The following is a 14351-nucleotide window of genomic DNA, read 5'->3' as shown; positions in this document are numbered from 1 at the left end:
ATTAGATTAAAAAGAGTAACATAATCAGCATTTCATTGAGAAAGGGTCATCAGTAAGTCCTGAGAGTCTAGATTCAAGGTGAGACGCTACCTTCACTGACCAATCACAGCGCCGGTTAATGGTCACGCGCCCTGTGACCAATCATACGTTCAGGGTCACGAGAAGGCTGTTTCACATATTTTAACCAGGCTGATCTTACATAGATAAAGAGAAGTGAAACGTGATTGGATAAAAAATGTTTTTAAACAGGAAGAAGCCGGACCAGAGGCCTAAAAAGCTGCACATTGCAATGAGAAAATAAACTGATAGGGAAACAGTAGCTTCGCTATTAGTATAACTTTTAATTATAAAAAATGATATATATATATATATATATATATATATATATATATATATATATATATATATATATATATATATATATATATATATATATATGTGTGTGTGTGTGTGTGCGAGAAATAAAGGAGCTCTGCTATATTTCAGCTGCGTGTTTTATCAGCCAAAAATGTCTGTGAAGCAATTTTAATGCAGCTCAAGTGATGAGAGTGAGAGTCCCAGACCTGTGCATTCACTAATTTGATAGATTCTCTGAACCTTGTACAAGTCTTATGTCAGTTTATGTTTATCCAAAAGTATACAGGAGGCAATTAACTATATTTGTATAATCCCAGCCACATCAGCATTATGGTTTCCCCTTAAAGGACCGGTTGTGACTGTAACACTGTAGAAGCTACTCCCTAACATATTGTTACATAACTGTCTTTGCATTTGATTATTGTTTATTCCATTGTAAAAATATTCTACATGCATTTAAAAAAAGAAATACACATTAATCTATCAGGATCAACCTTTAAAGATTAATAATCAAACAAAGGCAAAGATCAAACTTGCGATATCACATTAACTTTGTTCTAAGCTTTTTTGTCACGTTATGAAGGACATAACTCTGGTCCCTACAAATAATTGTGAGCTGCTAAGAGGCGGACACACCTGTTCACAAAATCAATATGCATGTGGGAGCTGTAGCTTATGGCCACTGTGCACTGTAAAGCAGCCGTAGACTTACATTTCAAGACGATCATATGCCTTTCAAGCTGTCGCGGGCCACATAAAATGACGTGGCGGGCTGGATTTGGCCCGCGGGCCTTTAGTTTGACACCTATGATCGAGCACATTCCTTAAAAGACTGGGCCTATGAAACGGCTGAGAGCGGTGTTGAGTTTCTGACTGATTTAAAGCAGTTATGGAGTTCACCGTCCTGGGGCAAACTCTGGAGAGCTGTTACCTTTAAAAACAGACAATTAAACATACCACAAACTTAGTTTTACATTTAATTCTAATATTTCTATAGGTTAGGTACTTATGAAGAGATCATTGCATTTTTAGCTTTCAGTCTCAAGGAGCTTCATCAGGGCATACCTCAGGTTAGGTACTAACAACATAATGTACTCACAGACACTTCTGAAGGATTTAAGGCTCATTGTAGGGTTTATTTTATGAGTGTAATACAAGCACACTCCTCCTCACAACCCCCGCCCACTTATTGATCTCACATAAGGATCCTATAAAGTTTCTGCGCTCGAGACGCATGCGCATTGGCAGCCCCGAGTAGCGTGTGTAGTATTATTATTGTGAATGGGGGCGGGGCGGTATTTTGGATGTACAGTCACAAGAGAGACTCGACGGAGCCAGGAAGTAGACTGTTGATGCTTTCAAGTACTTGTCGAAATTGCCGTATTTTCAAACTTGGCTGCTGCAAAGTTACAGAGAACAAGAACACGTCATAAAGAGTGTTTTTTTTTGTTTTGTTTTGTTTTGCGATATCAACAACACCTGTAAACAGAACCGATGGGGCTATTTGTGTTATTGGCATTTATGTTTTTAGGTTATAGATTAGCGCATTTTAACATCTTAAGCCAATGACTGATTCTATGTAATTGTTTTACTGAACAATGTTGTAACTTTTTATTAATAAGTGGATCAAAGTGTAAATTAGGCCAGACATGTAGTTCCTCCTCTGCCACCAAAGCACAACACAGACCTGTGGCCACATATGATTCATGAATTCAATAAAAACCGTTCATATTATTGGCCATATTTAGCATCTCGGCTAATCCTTTGTGTTTTACGCATTGACTCTCTTTAATAGGAGGAGCGCTTGAAAGTTGTAGGTAGAGAGAGAGAGAGAGAGAGAGAGAGAGAGAGAGAGAGAGAGAGAGAGAGACTCGGACAAATTGAGCTTTATCACTCAGTAAGAGCCATTTGGAGCAAGAGGCGACTCGGAGCGCGCAGTCGGACGCAGACCATCACAATAAGAGCAGGAGTCAGAGTCCCAGAGAGCACATTGCTGCACACACACACACCCAGAGAGAGAGAGAGAGAGAGAGCGAGAGAGAGAGAGAGGGAGAGAGAGAGAGAGAGAGAGAGAGAGAGAGAGCACTCATACACGGAAGAGAAGTGAGTGAAAGAGAGGCAGAGTGAGGGACGGACGGAAACACGAACAGTTGAAGTTTTACTGTGCGGGATTTATAAATAAAAAAAGGACTTAAAAAAAAAAGAAAGTGAAACTCAAAGGAACCGGAAAGAGTTGGTGAAGATGCCGCGGGTAGTCCCGGACCAGAGGAGCAAGTTTGATAATGAGGACTTTTTCCGCAAGTTGAGCAGGGAGTGTGAGGTGAGTCAGTCTGCTGTGTTTCACACACTGGATCCAGTCTGTGAGGCGGCGGACGGAAAGCCAGAGAAGAGGCTCGTTACAGGAGGAAAGCATGCTGGCTGGCCGGTCCAATTATTGTAGGCTTCATGCTTTATTTAAATGAATCAGTTGCCAATACAAATGTGCAAAAAAAATCCCCCAATTTAAAAGAATTGTCGTCTTTAAAAAGGGCAATACGTTGTTTCACTTGTTTAAAGATATTTTTTCTCACTTTGTATCCTCATTCCTCCTTTGGCATTCCTCTCTTTCAATTCATTAAATTTTTGTAAAAAATAAAATAAATACATTTGATAAAGAGTACAGAAACAAAGAAAGATGCCTTACATCTAAATTCCTGAGGCTCATCATCAAATGACAATGAGCATCGCCATTCAGTGTCAAACACCCTAATTGACATTTTTCTATTTCTATTCCAAACCAACACAGAGTAGGTTGCTACACATAACGAGAGTGTATGTTTGTGGTGTTTTAGCTTTGTGTTTTCTTTACATTATAGATTAAATATACTGGATTCAGGGACCGACCCCATGAGGAGAGACAAGCTCGCTTCCAGAACGCTTGCAGGGACGGACGGTCAGAAATAGTGAGTACAAAACTATGATTTTATTCCTTAAGTCTCTTTTATTTGTAATCTATCTATCTATCTATCTATCTATCTATCTATCTATCTATCTATCTATCTATCTATCTATCTATCCAACACCATGTATTAAACTTCAAAATCTTCTTCACCAATGAGCATTAATCTCAAGGCTGACTCCATGTTAGGAGACACATGAACTGCTATCATGAGAACACTGAAATCAGTTTATGTTGAGCATTAGTGCAGTGCAGATAGACTACACACATACGTGTGTGTGTGTGTGTGTGTGTGTGTTGATGTTTTGTCCCCGCAAAAGGAAGTAGACGTGCCATCAGAAAATGCAGGACCGCCGAGCTTAACGCCACTTACAGGCTCTTCTTCCCTCTGTGTTCTGCAGCTGCAGTCATCATCATCATCTCCACTTTGTTTGGTAGAAGCACACATCAGCGCATGTTATCACACAGGCAGTTTAAGGTTGCAACACTCCCAGGGCTGTAATTTGGGGCCTAGACATGCTTAGTAAAGTAAATATCACCTGTCATGTCTAATTCTGGTATGTACAGTAAACATGCAGTGAATGAAGTCAACATGCAGCGTGTGAACAGGAAGATAGAAACACCTGCATGATGAACAATAATGCAATTCAGCACTACTTTTAATATACTAATGGAAGCAAAATGTTTCATCTTGTGCAACAGAAAATGAATCATCTGTTTTGCATAAGTGGTTGATCAGCCATGTTTTTTTTCTGGCAAAACAATTTGAAGCATTCTCTGAACATCTTTGGGGTTTTATGACTCTTAAAGATAGTTTTTTGTGTCGATTGAGATTAGTTGTGTTGGACGGCACCCGACCAAATGTAGGACAAAGAGTGTTGATGTGAAAAAAAAGAACAACTCTCTTGAGATTAACATTCAACCAGCTTCACCCAGTCGCTTTCCCAGTCTTGCTTGTAGCTGTATTTTATTTTTCTTTGTGGTAGTTTCCATAATAAATTGAATTTAAATAAATTAATTCGGAATCAGCATAGCTTGTGACTCAGTGGCGACTTTTCCCCGCTGACTGTAGCGTAGCGAAGATGCTGAAAGGTTAACCTGCACTTGACCCCACCTCAGGGCAGTTTGATTGACATCAACCAGCAGCCTCCCCTGCTTTCTTCAAAGCCATTGGATGAAAGCCAGGTTGAAAACTAGAGCCAATCCAAATGAGGGCCGTCGTCTCTATATGTGGGACGCGGGATACAAAGTCTGTGCCGTCCTCAACGTGTTTTCATTCATTGTGGTGAGAGAACGTTTGTGTCTCTCTCCATTTTCAAAGCTCACATCTCTCCAGCCGCTGCCTCAAATGCATCTGATCAGATGTCCAATTTTTTTGACGGATGCTTTACAAAAGCCGGTGGGCTCCCTGTCAGGATTGTATTTCTATTTACTGGATTTATTACTACTCATGTTAGCAGCATTTTATTATATTAGGTGTATTATATTCCGCTATAACATTGCATCCTATTTTTTAAGTCCATTATGGGCTTTCAAAATGTTTTTATCTGCACCTCGTCCGTACAGCTGGGACATAAATGCCCTTTACGAACACAACACACGACTCTACTTTTCCTCCACCGGTGCCACTGCACACCATGTGACCTTTTTTTTGTGGTTTTCTCTCAAAAGAAATGTTCCGTTTCTAACTTTAAAGCAGGTTAAGGCTTGTTCATATTGTCATATTGTCATCATGTAATCACTGCGTCTTCTACTAACTTCTGATTGAACCAAGTCCCGAACAAAAACTGACGTTAGGTGGAGACTGAACCACAGCAGGGAAACCTCTGCTGTCATCCTGGGGGAAGGGGGGTACATCTAGTTTTACCGTCTTTTAGTGGAACATGATGCGTCTGTCTGTCTGTCCTCACTGTATTTATAAGCCTCTTCTGTGAGAATTGGCGGCCACGGTTTTAATGGTTTGACGGCAGCTGTGACGACATGTCGCCGGTTTATCTTTCGGGCAGACGCCGCTGAAGACCTCCTGCTATTTTCACGGTCGGTGCGAACGACTGTCGGACACAATGAGACTCGAACGTGCCTCATTGTTTAATAGAAGAGACAGAGCTGAAAACAAATAAACTGAGGACAATTTATTGGGATAATACTGGATTATTTTGTCCCCCTCAAGTCAATAAAGTATTTTGTTTATACTCAGATGTTTGACCTCCACTGTGCAGAATGACGTACGTGCAGAGTTAAACACTACAAGGCTGTTTTATGATTCACTTTCTTCTGCTGAAGAGGGAAAGTGTTGCTGGTATCAATTGCGTTTAAGATGTGTAAGTTGTGACATGAATACACAACGTACTCCAGTGTGACGTGGCTGCCACACTAATGGACCTTTCAAGTAAATATCATTTTTCTTTTTTGAATAACGCTGAAGGAAAAGAAACAAATTATCTTTCCAAGAGTAGTCGTATTGTGTCTTTAAACATGTCTGGAGGGAAACAGTAATTTCTCTTGTCAAAAATTTGCCTAATTTCAGACTGCCTCCGGGGAAAAGTCAGTAATGTAACATCGAGGAGTTTTCCTTTTACTCTCTGGTTTTTCATTTCACATGTCAGTTGAGAGCAAATTGTTATTTACAGAAGTAGCTTCAGTAAATAAATAAAAAAGTGGAGAGAAAATAAAAGACATTCATATGTTTTGTATTAAGTTCATATTTTCCAGATACTCTTCTTTGTCTTCAGAGTTTTATTTATCTTTTTTTAAATACACCTTTATATATTCTATAGTGTAAAACAATGTAAAAAGTTGAAATTGTTTACTTTTTAGACATTACATAATTACAATATGATAACATGCACGGATAACGTAATTACATAATGTCTAAAAACTAAACAATTTCAACTTTCACACTGTTTCACAATCCTTATTTTCTACATCCTTGATTGCAATTTATGTCATTTAAAAATGCAATTTGGAAGCTGAGCTGTGTATTACTGAACACACACACACACACACACACACACACACACACACACACACACACACACACACACACACACACACACACACACACACACACACACACACAGATGTGCAGCTGGAATCACAGGGCAGCTCTAAACCGTTCAGGATTGATCTGATAAATGGAACAATAATTCAAAGTAAATTATCTTCAGCTGCGCTCATTAGAGATGAGTCCTTTTCTCAACTAGTATTGATTTCCATGCGGCTCTGGTGTCTTCTCCTCTCCTCTCCCATCTCTCTCTTTCTCTCTGTCTGTTCACTTCCTTCTTATGTGATTTCCTTTGCTCTGTTCTTCTTTGTCTTTATTCTCTATCTCACTCTCATTTCCTCTGTCTCTCTTACTTTAAATATCTTTACATTCACTACGCTTCCTTCCCCATCTCCTTATGCTCCTTAATTTCACTTCCTTACTCTCATTTTCTCTGTTTCTCTCTGCCTCCCTCACTTTTTATTTTCCCTCCTTTGTCTCTTAGCTTCCCTCCATCTCTCTCTCCTCTCTCTGCCTCTCCTTCTCTATTTTGTTCCTCCTCCCGCAGTAGTAGGCAGCAAATGAGAATCAGATGGTTGTAATCCAATACTTCAAATACAGCCGAAATGATGACTCGGGTGTTCTTTGAGCTCTCGTTTCCCTGTGTGTGTGTGTGTGTGTGTGTGTGTGTGTGTGTGTGTGTGTGCGCGTGTGTACGTCCATGTGCGTAATGAGAGACCTTTTTCTGTGTGTGTCCATGTACACACTTTTTCCTCTCTTTATTTCCCTCTCTTCCACTCCCTTTAAAAAAAAAAAAACTTCTTCTCTTTCATTCATTTTTCTCAGGTTTGACAAGGTGCATAATTCATATGCTTCCAGCTCAGTCGCAGCCATAATGCCATTAGTATTGATCTGTCTCAGCAAACACAACAAACACACACACACACACACACACACACACACACACACACACACACACACACACACACACACATAGGTACGCATTAAAACAAGATATTTTCTAACTTGATTTTCTGCCTTGCCGTAATTCATTGCTTTTTGTAAAATGCATCGATTTTCATTTTATTTGTGTTTCTCTATGCGCGTGTGCATAACTATGTATGTGTGTGTGTGTGTCTGTGTGTGTGTGTGTGTTTATCTTGATAGGAATGTCCCTTACTCGAGCATGAAGCCATTTTACATGATAAAAACAGGGAAAGCTTTACAGTATGATGTGATTATGTGTGTGGAGGGAGCAGGCCAGTGGTTGACTTTATGCTCTCAGACGAAGCACAAACAGAGAAAGATGGAGGACGGACGTCTTAAAGAAAGGAGGAACAGAACAACTATGAAACTTAAACTCTTCAAGGATGAGACCCAAATATGATATTTAAGCTTACTTATATTCTGCTGTTTAAACGTCAAAGTAAACTTTATAATGATACACACACAAGTGTTGTTGTTTAAAGATACATTTGCAGTCTACTCGCTTGACGTAAGTAAAAATAAGTGGGGGACGTCTCTTCAGGGATTTTCTCCTCAAGAACCACAGAAAGCAGTTCACCACTATGAAGGCAAATTAGTGTCATAAATAGAGAGTGCAAATGCGCTCGTGTGGAGCTCTTTTGCGCTCTCTATTTGTGACATTAATTTGCCTTCATACCCTGCGTTTTGCAGGCTTTTTAAAGTTCCTCAGAACAGTAAACTGACTTTGACATGTTAAATCACTGGCGTGTCCTTTTACCATTCATTAAATGCCATGCGTGATGCTGAAACTTAAAGCTGGCGCCCGACTCTGCAGCTTTCAGTCCATGCTTTTGGTTTTCCTTCATACATTGTCTGTATTTGAACCTCACAGCTCCCATCAACAAACATACCGCCATATAAAAAACTGTGAGCAGCTGGTTTCCAATTAAGACGTTCAGACAAGCAGCTGTTCACTACCTTTTCAGAATGAAACAGCGAGTGCCGATACAAACGAGAGGCAAAGCTCAGGAGACTTCAAACTAGTTCTCACAGAAGTTGGTGGAAAATAAACAACAATCATTTTTTTGTGACTTTTCGAGTGCTCTGTGTTGAATGGATGGATGGTTGCTAATGCATTGCCTGCTCTGCCTCTCTCCAGGCCTTCGTCGCCACAGGTACCAACCTCTCCCTCCAGTTCTTTCCTGCCAACCTGCACGGAGATCAGAGGCAGGTTCCTGCAAGGGAGTATGTCGACTTTGAGAGAGAAACAGGAAAGGTAGGACTAGTGCAAGATATCCACACACACACACACACACATTCTCTCTGTTGCTCTTCGCCTGTTGATAAGGTCACATGATCTGAGTTGCAGCATTGCAATTGAGAATCGTTTATCCTTTTGTCTGACTACGTTTGTCCAAAATTGAATCCTAAACCCACCAAACAACTTATCTTATTCCAACACAAGTTGAACACATCTTTGCCATTTATCTCACGCTTTAGTCACGCGCACTTCATTCATCCGACTTTGTGAACGCACATGACAATATGAAACTTTGACCCAAAAAAAAAAAACAGCTTTTGGAGAAACACACACATCTCTGTTTGCTCTTTTGCTTCCAGTTCCTGTTTTTTTTTTTTTTATAAAATGAAAATGACACCCACGTAGAAACAAAAACGTTATGTGGAGTTAGAATTCATGAGAGACAATGCTTCACCGTCCTGAGCGAGTCAGAGTATGCAGCTTTGTGTACGTTGACGTCTATATTCCTTGTTCAAGGCAACGACCTTTGACAGAATACATATTGATGTGTGTGTCCGGTTGTGCGCAGGTCCACAACGACAAATTAAAGCAATTTAGCCTCCACACTTGGGTATTGGATATTTACTTTCCTGCAGTCATCGCTGTCTAAAATAGGGTGAAATCACTTAGCTTCTTTTCACACTTATCTTCGTTACTCGGTCGAAGCCCGAGCTTAATCCAGATAAAAGTTTACAGAACTTATAGAGCTCGCAAGATGTTAGTCCGCTGCTGTTGTCAAGGTGATATCAACGGCACAGTGCAGTGGTGCTGTTGTGTTTATGTGTATGTTAATTGTCTCCCCTGGCACTAAGCCTGGATTTTGTGCGCGTGTGTCAGAAGGCCCTCCACGGACACTGGCCAGCTGAAATGAATGCCGTCTGGCGGCTCATTAAAAATGCATTCTGGGAAATCGATGGACCTCCATGCCCCAAGGCTGACAGACTAATCGCACACTGTTAATTATTTAACGCTAGTGCCCTGATGGTTGGGTGTGCGTGTGCGTGTTTATGGCCATTTTGCAGAAGAGATTTCTGATCTGGCGCGTGGCAGACAAAGAGAGAAATAGACTGAATGCATGTGTGTGGCAGAGACGGAGTGTGGGGTTGTGTGTGTGTGAGTGTGTGTGTGTGTGTAAGTGTGTGTAAGACGATACCCTCTTCTGTGTCACCTCAACGGTGCTCACAGATCTATGAAGTTTTAATGAGGCTTGGAGTCATCAATGTAAAGCAGTTCCACAGTGGCTCTGTAGCACTGAAGCCGAGCGCGCACAACACACACACACACACACACACACACACACACACACACACACACACACACACACACACACACACACACACACACACACACACAGGTCTGAGGATCATGATCAAAGTGCTGACAGTCTGCTTTTTTCACCAAAACATGTCATATTAATACCAATTTGTCAGTGACTTACAATAAGTTACTCCAGATCTGAAATGCTGTTTTCAGCTCCAACAGAAGACAAACAAGTATAAGGTTTCAGGCTTTACTTTTACGTAACGTTCATTTATATTCCACCTGTATAAAAAAGGAAAGGTGAGTGCACGTGGTTTCCTGAGTGCCAGGTGCAGTGAAAAGAAATATTCTTTCGAAGAAAGAGGACGACGTTTCAGTCGTTGCAGCGCGGAGCCTTTAACTGTGGACCGAGTGTACGTTTTCTTCTGTGTTCCTCTATCAGGAATCCAGCTTTCATTTGGTACACACACACACACACACACACACACACACACACACAGCCCGCCCTCCGATCCTGCTGGACCTCCCTGTAGAATACAACCGTCAGGCCGTGGCAGGGATCTTGTGTGCGTTGCAACTTCTTCTTTAATTAGTCACAGCATATGCTACACACACTCACATGTCTGAGGCTTGGTTGTTTTGTTTTTTTAATTTGTTGTGCTTATTTCTAATGCTTCCACAATGGGGCATTAAAAAAAAAATTTATGTGTTTCAGATATTTCTTCATGAAACACACAAAGAAAGAGATTTAGTAGAGACTAATGGTTAATGGCAATAAGCAGTGACGTTGAACACAAATATGAATACTGGGATAAAAATATTGAAGTCTGCTAAAATTGAAGAAGAGTTGAAAAGGAGGAGACGTCTCTCTCCCTCCTCCTCCTCCCTCGTTCTGTTCCTTATGTTTTTCTTTTCTTTAACTTAATTCCTCGTTCCCACCATACATCCCCCAACTCCTCCACCTCCTTCACGCTATCACTTCTGTCCTCCCTTCCATTCTTCCCTCTCTCCCGCCTTCATTTCCAAACACAGACGGTGCCAAACCAAAAGGAAAGCACAGCCAGGTCAAACTTGGCGACTGAATATCGGGTGTGTGCGTGAAGGAGCGAGGAAGAGAAGAAGTACAGGCTCTCAGTGTCGTTGCCGACTAATGGGAGCCAGCTGTGGATGAGGTTAATTTTAGCGTTAGCTGCTAACCTGCTAGCGAGCATTAGCCCAGTCCCAGACATGAATTATAGCATCTGCAGCTGGTTTACCAGCAGCCACTCTAAATGGAGTTTGCTCATTTTAGATTGTCAGCTATTGTTTTGTAGCTGAATCCAAACACTGGATACAATATGACCCATTTGTATGTTTCCATAATGTCAAACATTTCGCCTCGTTCATTCATCCATTTCTTGTCGTCTAAAGAGTTGTGTTTGTGGTTTCCTTTGTGACAAAAAACTGCCATGCTTCTTGTGCCTTTTATGTAAAAACAGACACTGGTCTTTCTTTCCTTCCTGTCTTGCGTCCCACCCATCCAGTTCTCCTCACCACCTCCATTGTGTGGATGAAAATGTAATCCGTACAGTGAAGTGTAGTAGTGTGTCGTCTCTTTCTAACTCTTCTCTAATCTTGTTTGGTTCAAGGCTGTTTGCAAACATGGAGTTTTCAAACAGCCTTGAACCAAACAAGGTTGGAGGCTTGAGTGCTGATGCTAAATTGATTAACATGACGGCAGCTCTGCAAGACATATTGCTCATTTTCATTATACTCGCATTACATTTACAACAAAGTGGCAGGGTGGAGAGGCCGTTTTTTCAGCCCTCAAACTATTTATTTCGGTCTCAAACACTTGGAAGAGGTTGAGATTTGGTTTCGGAAACGTAAAGACTTGCTCCAGTAGCGAGCGTTAGCTGGTGGAAAAGTCGTATTTGAGCATGTGACTATAGACGAGGTTGAAACCGCATGAATTACTCAAGTTTCACCGTTGAAGGTTGTTTCTTAACGTGCAGTGTGTGCGCGTGGGTGTGTGTGTGTGTGTGTGTGTGCAATACTCCTGCATGCTGATGAGATGGTGGCGCCAGACTGATTGCTAAGCCTCACGCACACATACAGTACATGTCAAAGCACAACATAACACACAAACATATAAACAATACACAAAACCCTAAGACAGAGAGAAAAGAGGGAAAAGAGGCTGAAAGACAGAGATTAGTGGTTGTTGGGGGAGGACTGAACGAGTAGCATACGAGTGTATGTCAGCTACGTGACGGAGGAGGGGGAACTGTCACAAAAAAGCTCAAACACACAACCCACGACAGAAACACATTCATAGAGCTGTTTTCACTCTTAAACCATTTCCTGTATGAACACAGCGTCTCTTTTAAAAATTCATACAATTGCTTGTGTGTGGGGGGTGTTGTGTGCGTTTGTAGGTGAGTGTGCACTTCTGTGTCTCTCCACGGATACTTTTGCATTCTGCTGCAGAAAAGTGTAAAATATGTTGGGTGCTAAGTTATGGCTGTATGCTTAACCCTAACGTTGGGTATATTTCACCCGGTCGAATCAAATCTAATCAAAATATACAAAATACAACAATCCAAGGCAAATTGAAGTACTTTTCTTTTCTTCGCCCCTATATAACATCAAATCAAACAAAAAACAAGTATCATGGGGTGGATCCTAAAAAAAAAGGCTAAAAATCAGGTGAAAAATGAAGGAATCGTCATCATAAAATATGATAAAAAAATATAAATAATGGAGCTATGAACTTGTGCTTTTGTCCACCCGTTTCGGGGACATGTGAGCCTCGTTCTGTGAACAAAGAGTCTCCCTTCAATGTTAAAACCCATCCGAAATCTTTTCACCCTGTATCACTAACGGTGGGTGAAAATCACCCGAACAAAAAAGGGATTGGAGCAGAGAGACACTGCATCCTACTGATGCTACTGCACCCATTCTGACTATTATGTGTGCACTTTTTCAAAATGTTAGCACACTAAGAAGCTTAACTGTGGTGAAGATGGTGGACATTATACCTGCTACACATCAGTATGTTGTGAGCGTGTTATTAGCATTAGCATATTAGCATTAGCACCACTGTCTATAAGTGGAACCTCCCACAGCTGTGGAGTTTTGTGTTTATTAAGAAAATACCTAAGTTAAAACAAGTGTCTCATCCATCTCGTTATCTGAAGAAGTTCCATCGTACAACGACTTCTAAAAATGTTTATCCTAAACTCAACAGTTGTGCAGCTCCAGGTGAATTCCTCCAAGACAATCCTTGCCGGAGCCAGATTGTGCAGTTTTATAACATGTTCTTATTTTTTTAGTCCAATTTTCGGAAAGCACTTTCAAATCAGTGCTTAAAGATGCCAGATATCAACAAATACAATCGCATCATCGTGATGCTGGTATTTTGCTACTTTTTCAGGTTTTGTCTTCCAGGTAAGTTTTTTATTTATTCTGTCGATAGACCTGATCCTCGAAAATGTAAGATTCTTGCAGATGACAATGATTTCTCTCTTTCTTTCTTTGCACGCACACACACACACACACACGCACACACACACGCACACGCACACGCACACATACACACACACACACACACACACACACACACACACAAAAAGTTCATTTCTTATCTGACACCTCTGCTGCCCTCTAATTTAGTCATCAGCTTTAAGCCTTCAGGATTCTCCTCTGTCATGCATAACATGTGGTGTGTGCGTGTATGTGTGTGCACTGCGTGTGCATGTGTGTGTGTGTGTATGCAGTGGGTGTGTGGTGTTATGTTTCCCCATGAACGGAAGCTGTGCCACCGGTGCGTGACTTGTCAGTGACATCATCAAAGCCAGACCACTAATTGGTTCCCTCTGCTTCTGCCGCTCTGCATCCAACAGTCTGTATTGTGTGTGCGTGTACGTAGGTGTGTGTGTGTGTGTGTGTGTGTGAACCCATTCATCCCCAGTTCATCTCCGGTTTTGCAGCTTGTACATCCTGAATGATTGTTCAGTACACTTTAATGAAGCTTGTTTAGTTTAAAATCAGTTTCTTTAGGGCCTCACAGATAGTCAGAGTCTCCTGTTTAGAGACATTAATGCACCATAAAACCTCTTCCCTGTACACACACACACACACACACACACACACACACACACACACACAGTATCAATGGCGTCTCCTCCCACAGGGTTTCATATTTCCTGCTCCGGGCCTTAGATCAGTGACCACACCCACTCCCATAATGCTGTGCAACACAGGCACAGACAGGGTCCTCTGTTTATGTGCTCTTTGTGTGCGTTCCAGTGCTTTATGTTGGAATCACGTCTTTGTGTTTGAGTGAATCGCCGTCTAAGTGCATTTATGCGTACAAGGTGGAGGCAGAACAAACCTCTGTGTGTGTGTGTGTGTGTGTGTGTGTGTGTGTCTGTGTGTGTATATGCGAGGTAAAACCGAGAGACAGGGTTTTGATAGAAAACTGTGTCGAGCGACAAGTCAGTTGAGTGTGAAATCCAGCATGTGTGTGCCAGCTCAGTTTCTCTATTCTTAGTCCTCTCTTCCAG

The 14351-nt window shown here is 41.3% G+C and overlaps 1 protein-coding gene across 4 annotated transcripts in view; it reads left to right on the top strand.

Moving 5' to 3' along the window:
• The first annotated feature begins 2359 nt into the window (after positions 1 to 2359).
• Positions 2360 to 14351, top strand: part of cbfb (core-binding factor subunit beta) — a 26620-nt gene continuing 14628 nt past the window's right edge. For all 4 annotated transcript variants that reach the window (XM_068603695.1, XM_068603694.1, XM_068603697.1 and 1 more), the window contains exons 1-3: positions 2360 to 2677; positions 3213 to 3299; positions 8404 to 8520. In XM_068603695.1, coding sequence (XP_068459796.1) covers positions 2600 to 2677; positions 3213 to 3299; positions 8404 to 8520 — 282 coding nt within the window. In that variant the 5' untranslated portion in view covers positions 2360 to 2599. The remainder of the gene's footprint in view (positions 2678 to 3212; positions 3300 to 8403; positions 8521 to 14351) is intronic.

The sequence above is a fragment of the Clinocottus analis genome, unplaced genomic scaffold, assembly GCF_023055335.1.
Source record: "Clinocottus analis isolate CAN_PGR_092001 unplaced genomic scaffold, fCliAna1.0.p SCAF_6, whole genome shotgun sequence".
NCBI classification, from domain to species: domain Eukaryota; kingdom Metazoa; phylum Chordata; class Actinopteri; order Perciformes; family Cottidae; genus Clinocottus; species Clinocottus analis.
The sequence above is the reverse complement of the archived record's forward strand: the minus strand, read 5'-3'. Positions and strand labels throughout refer to the sequence as shown.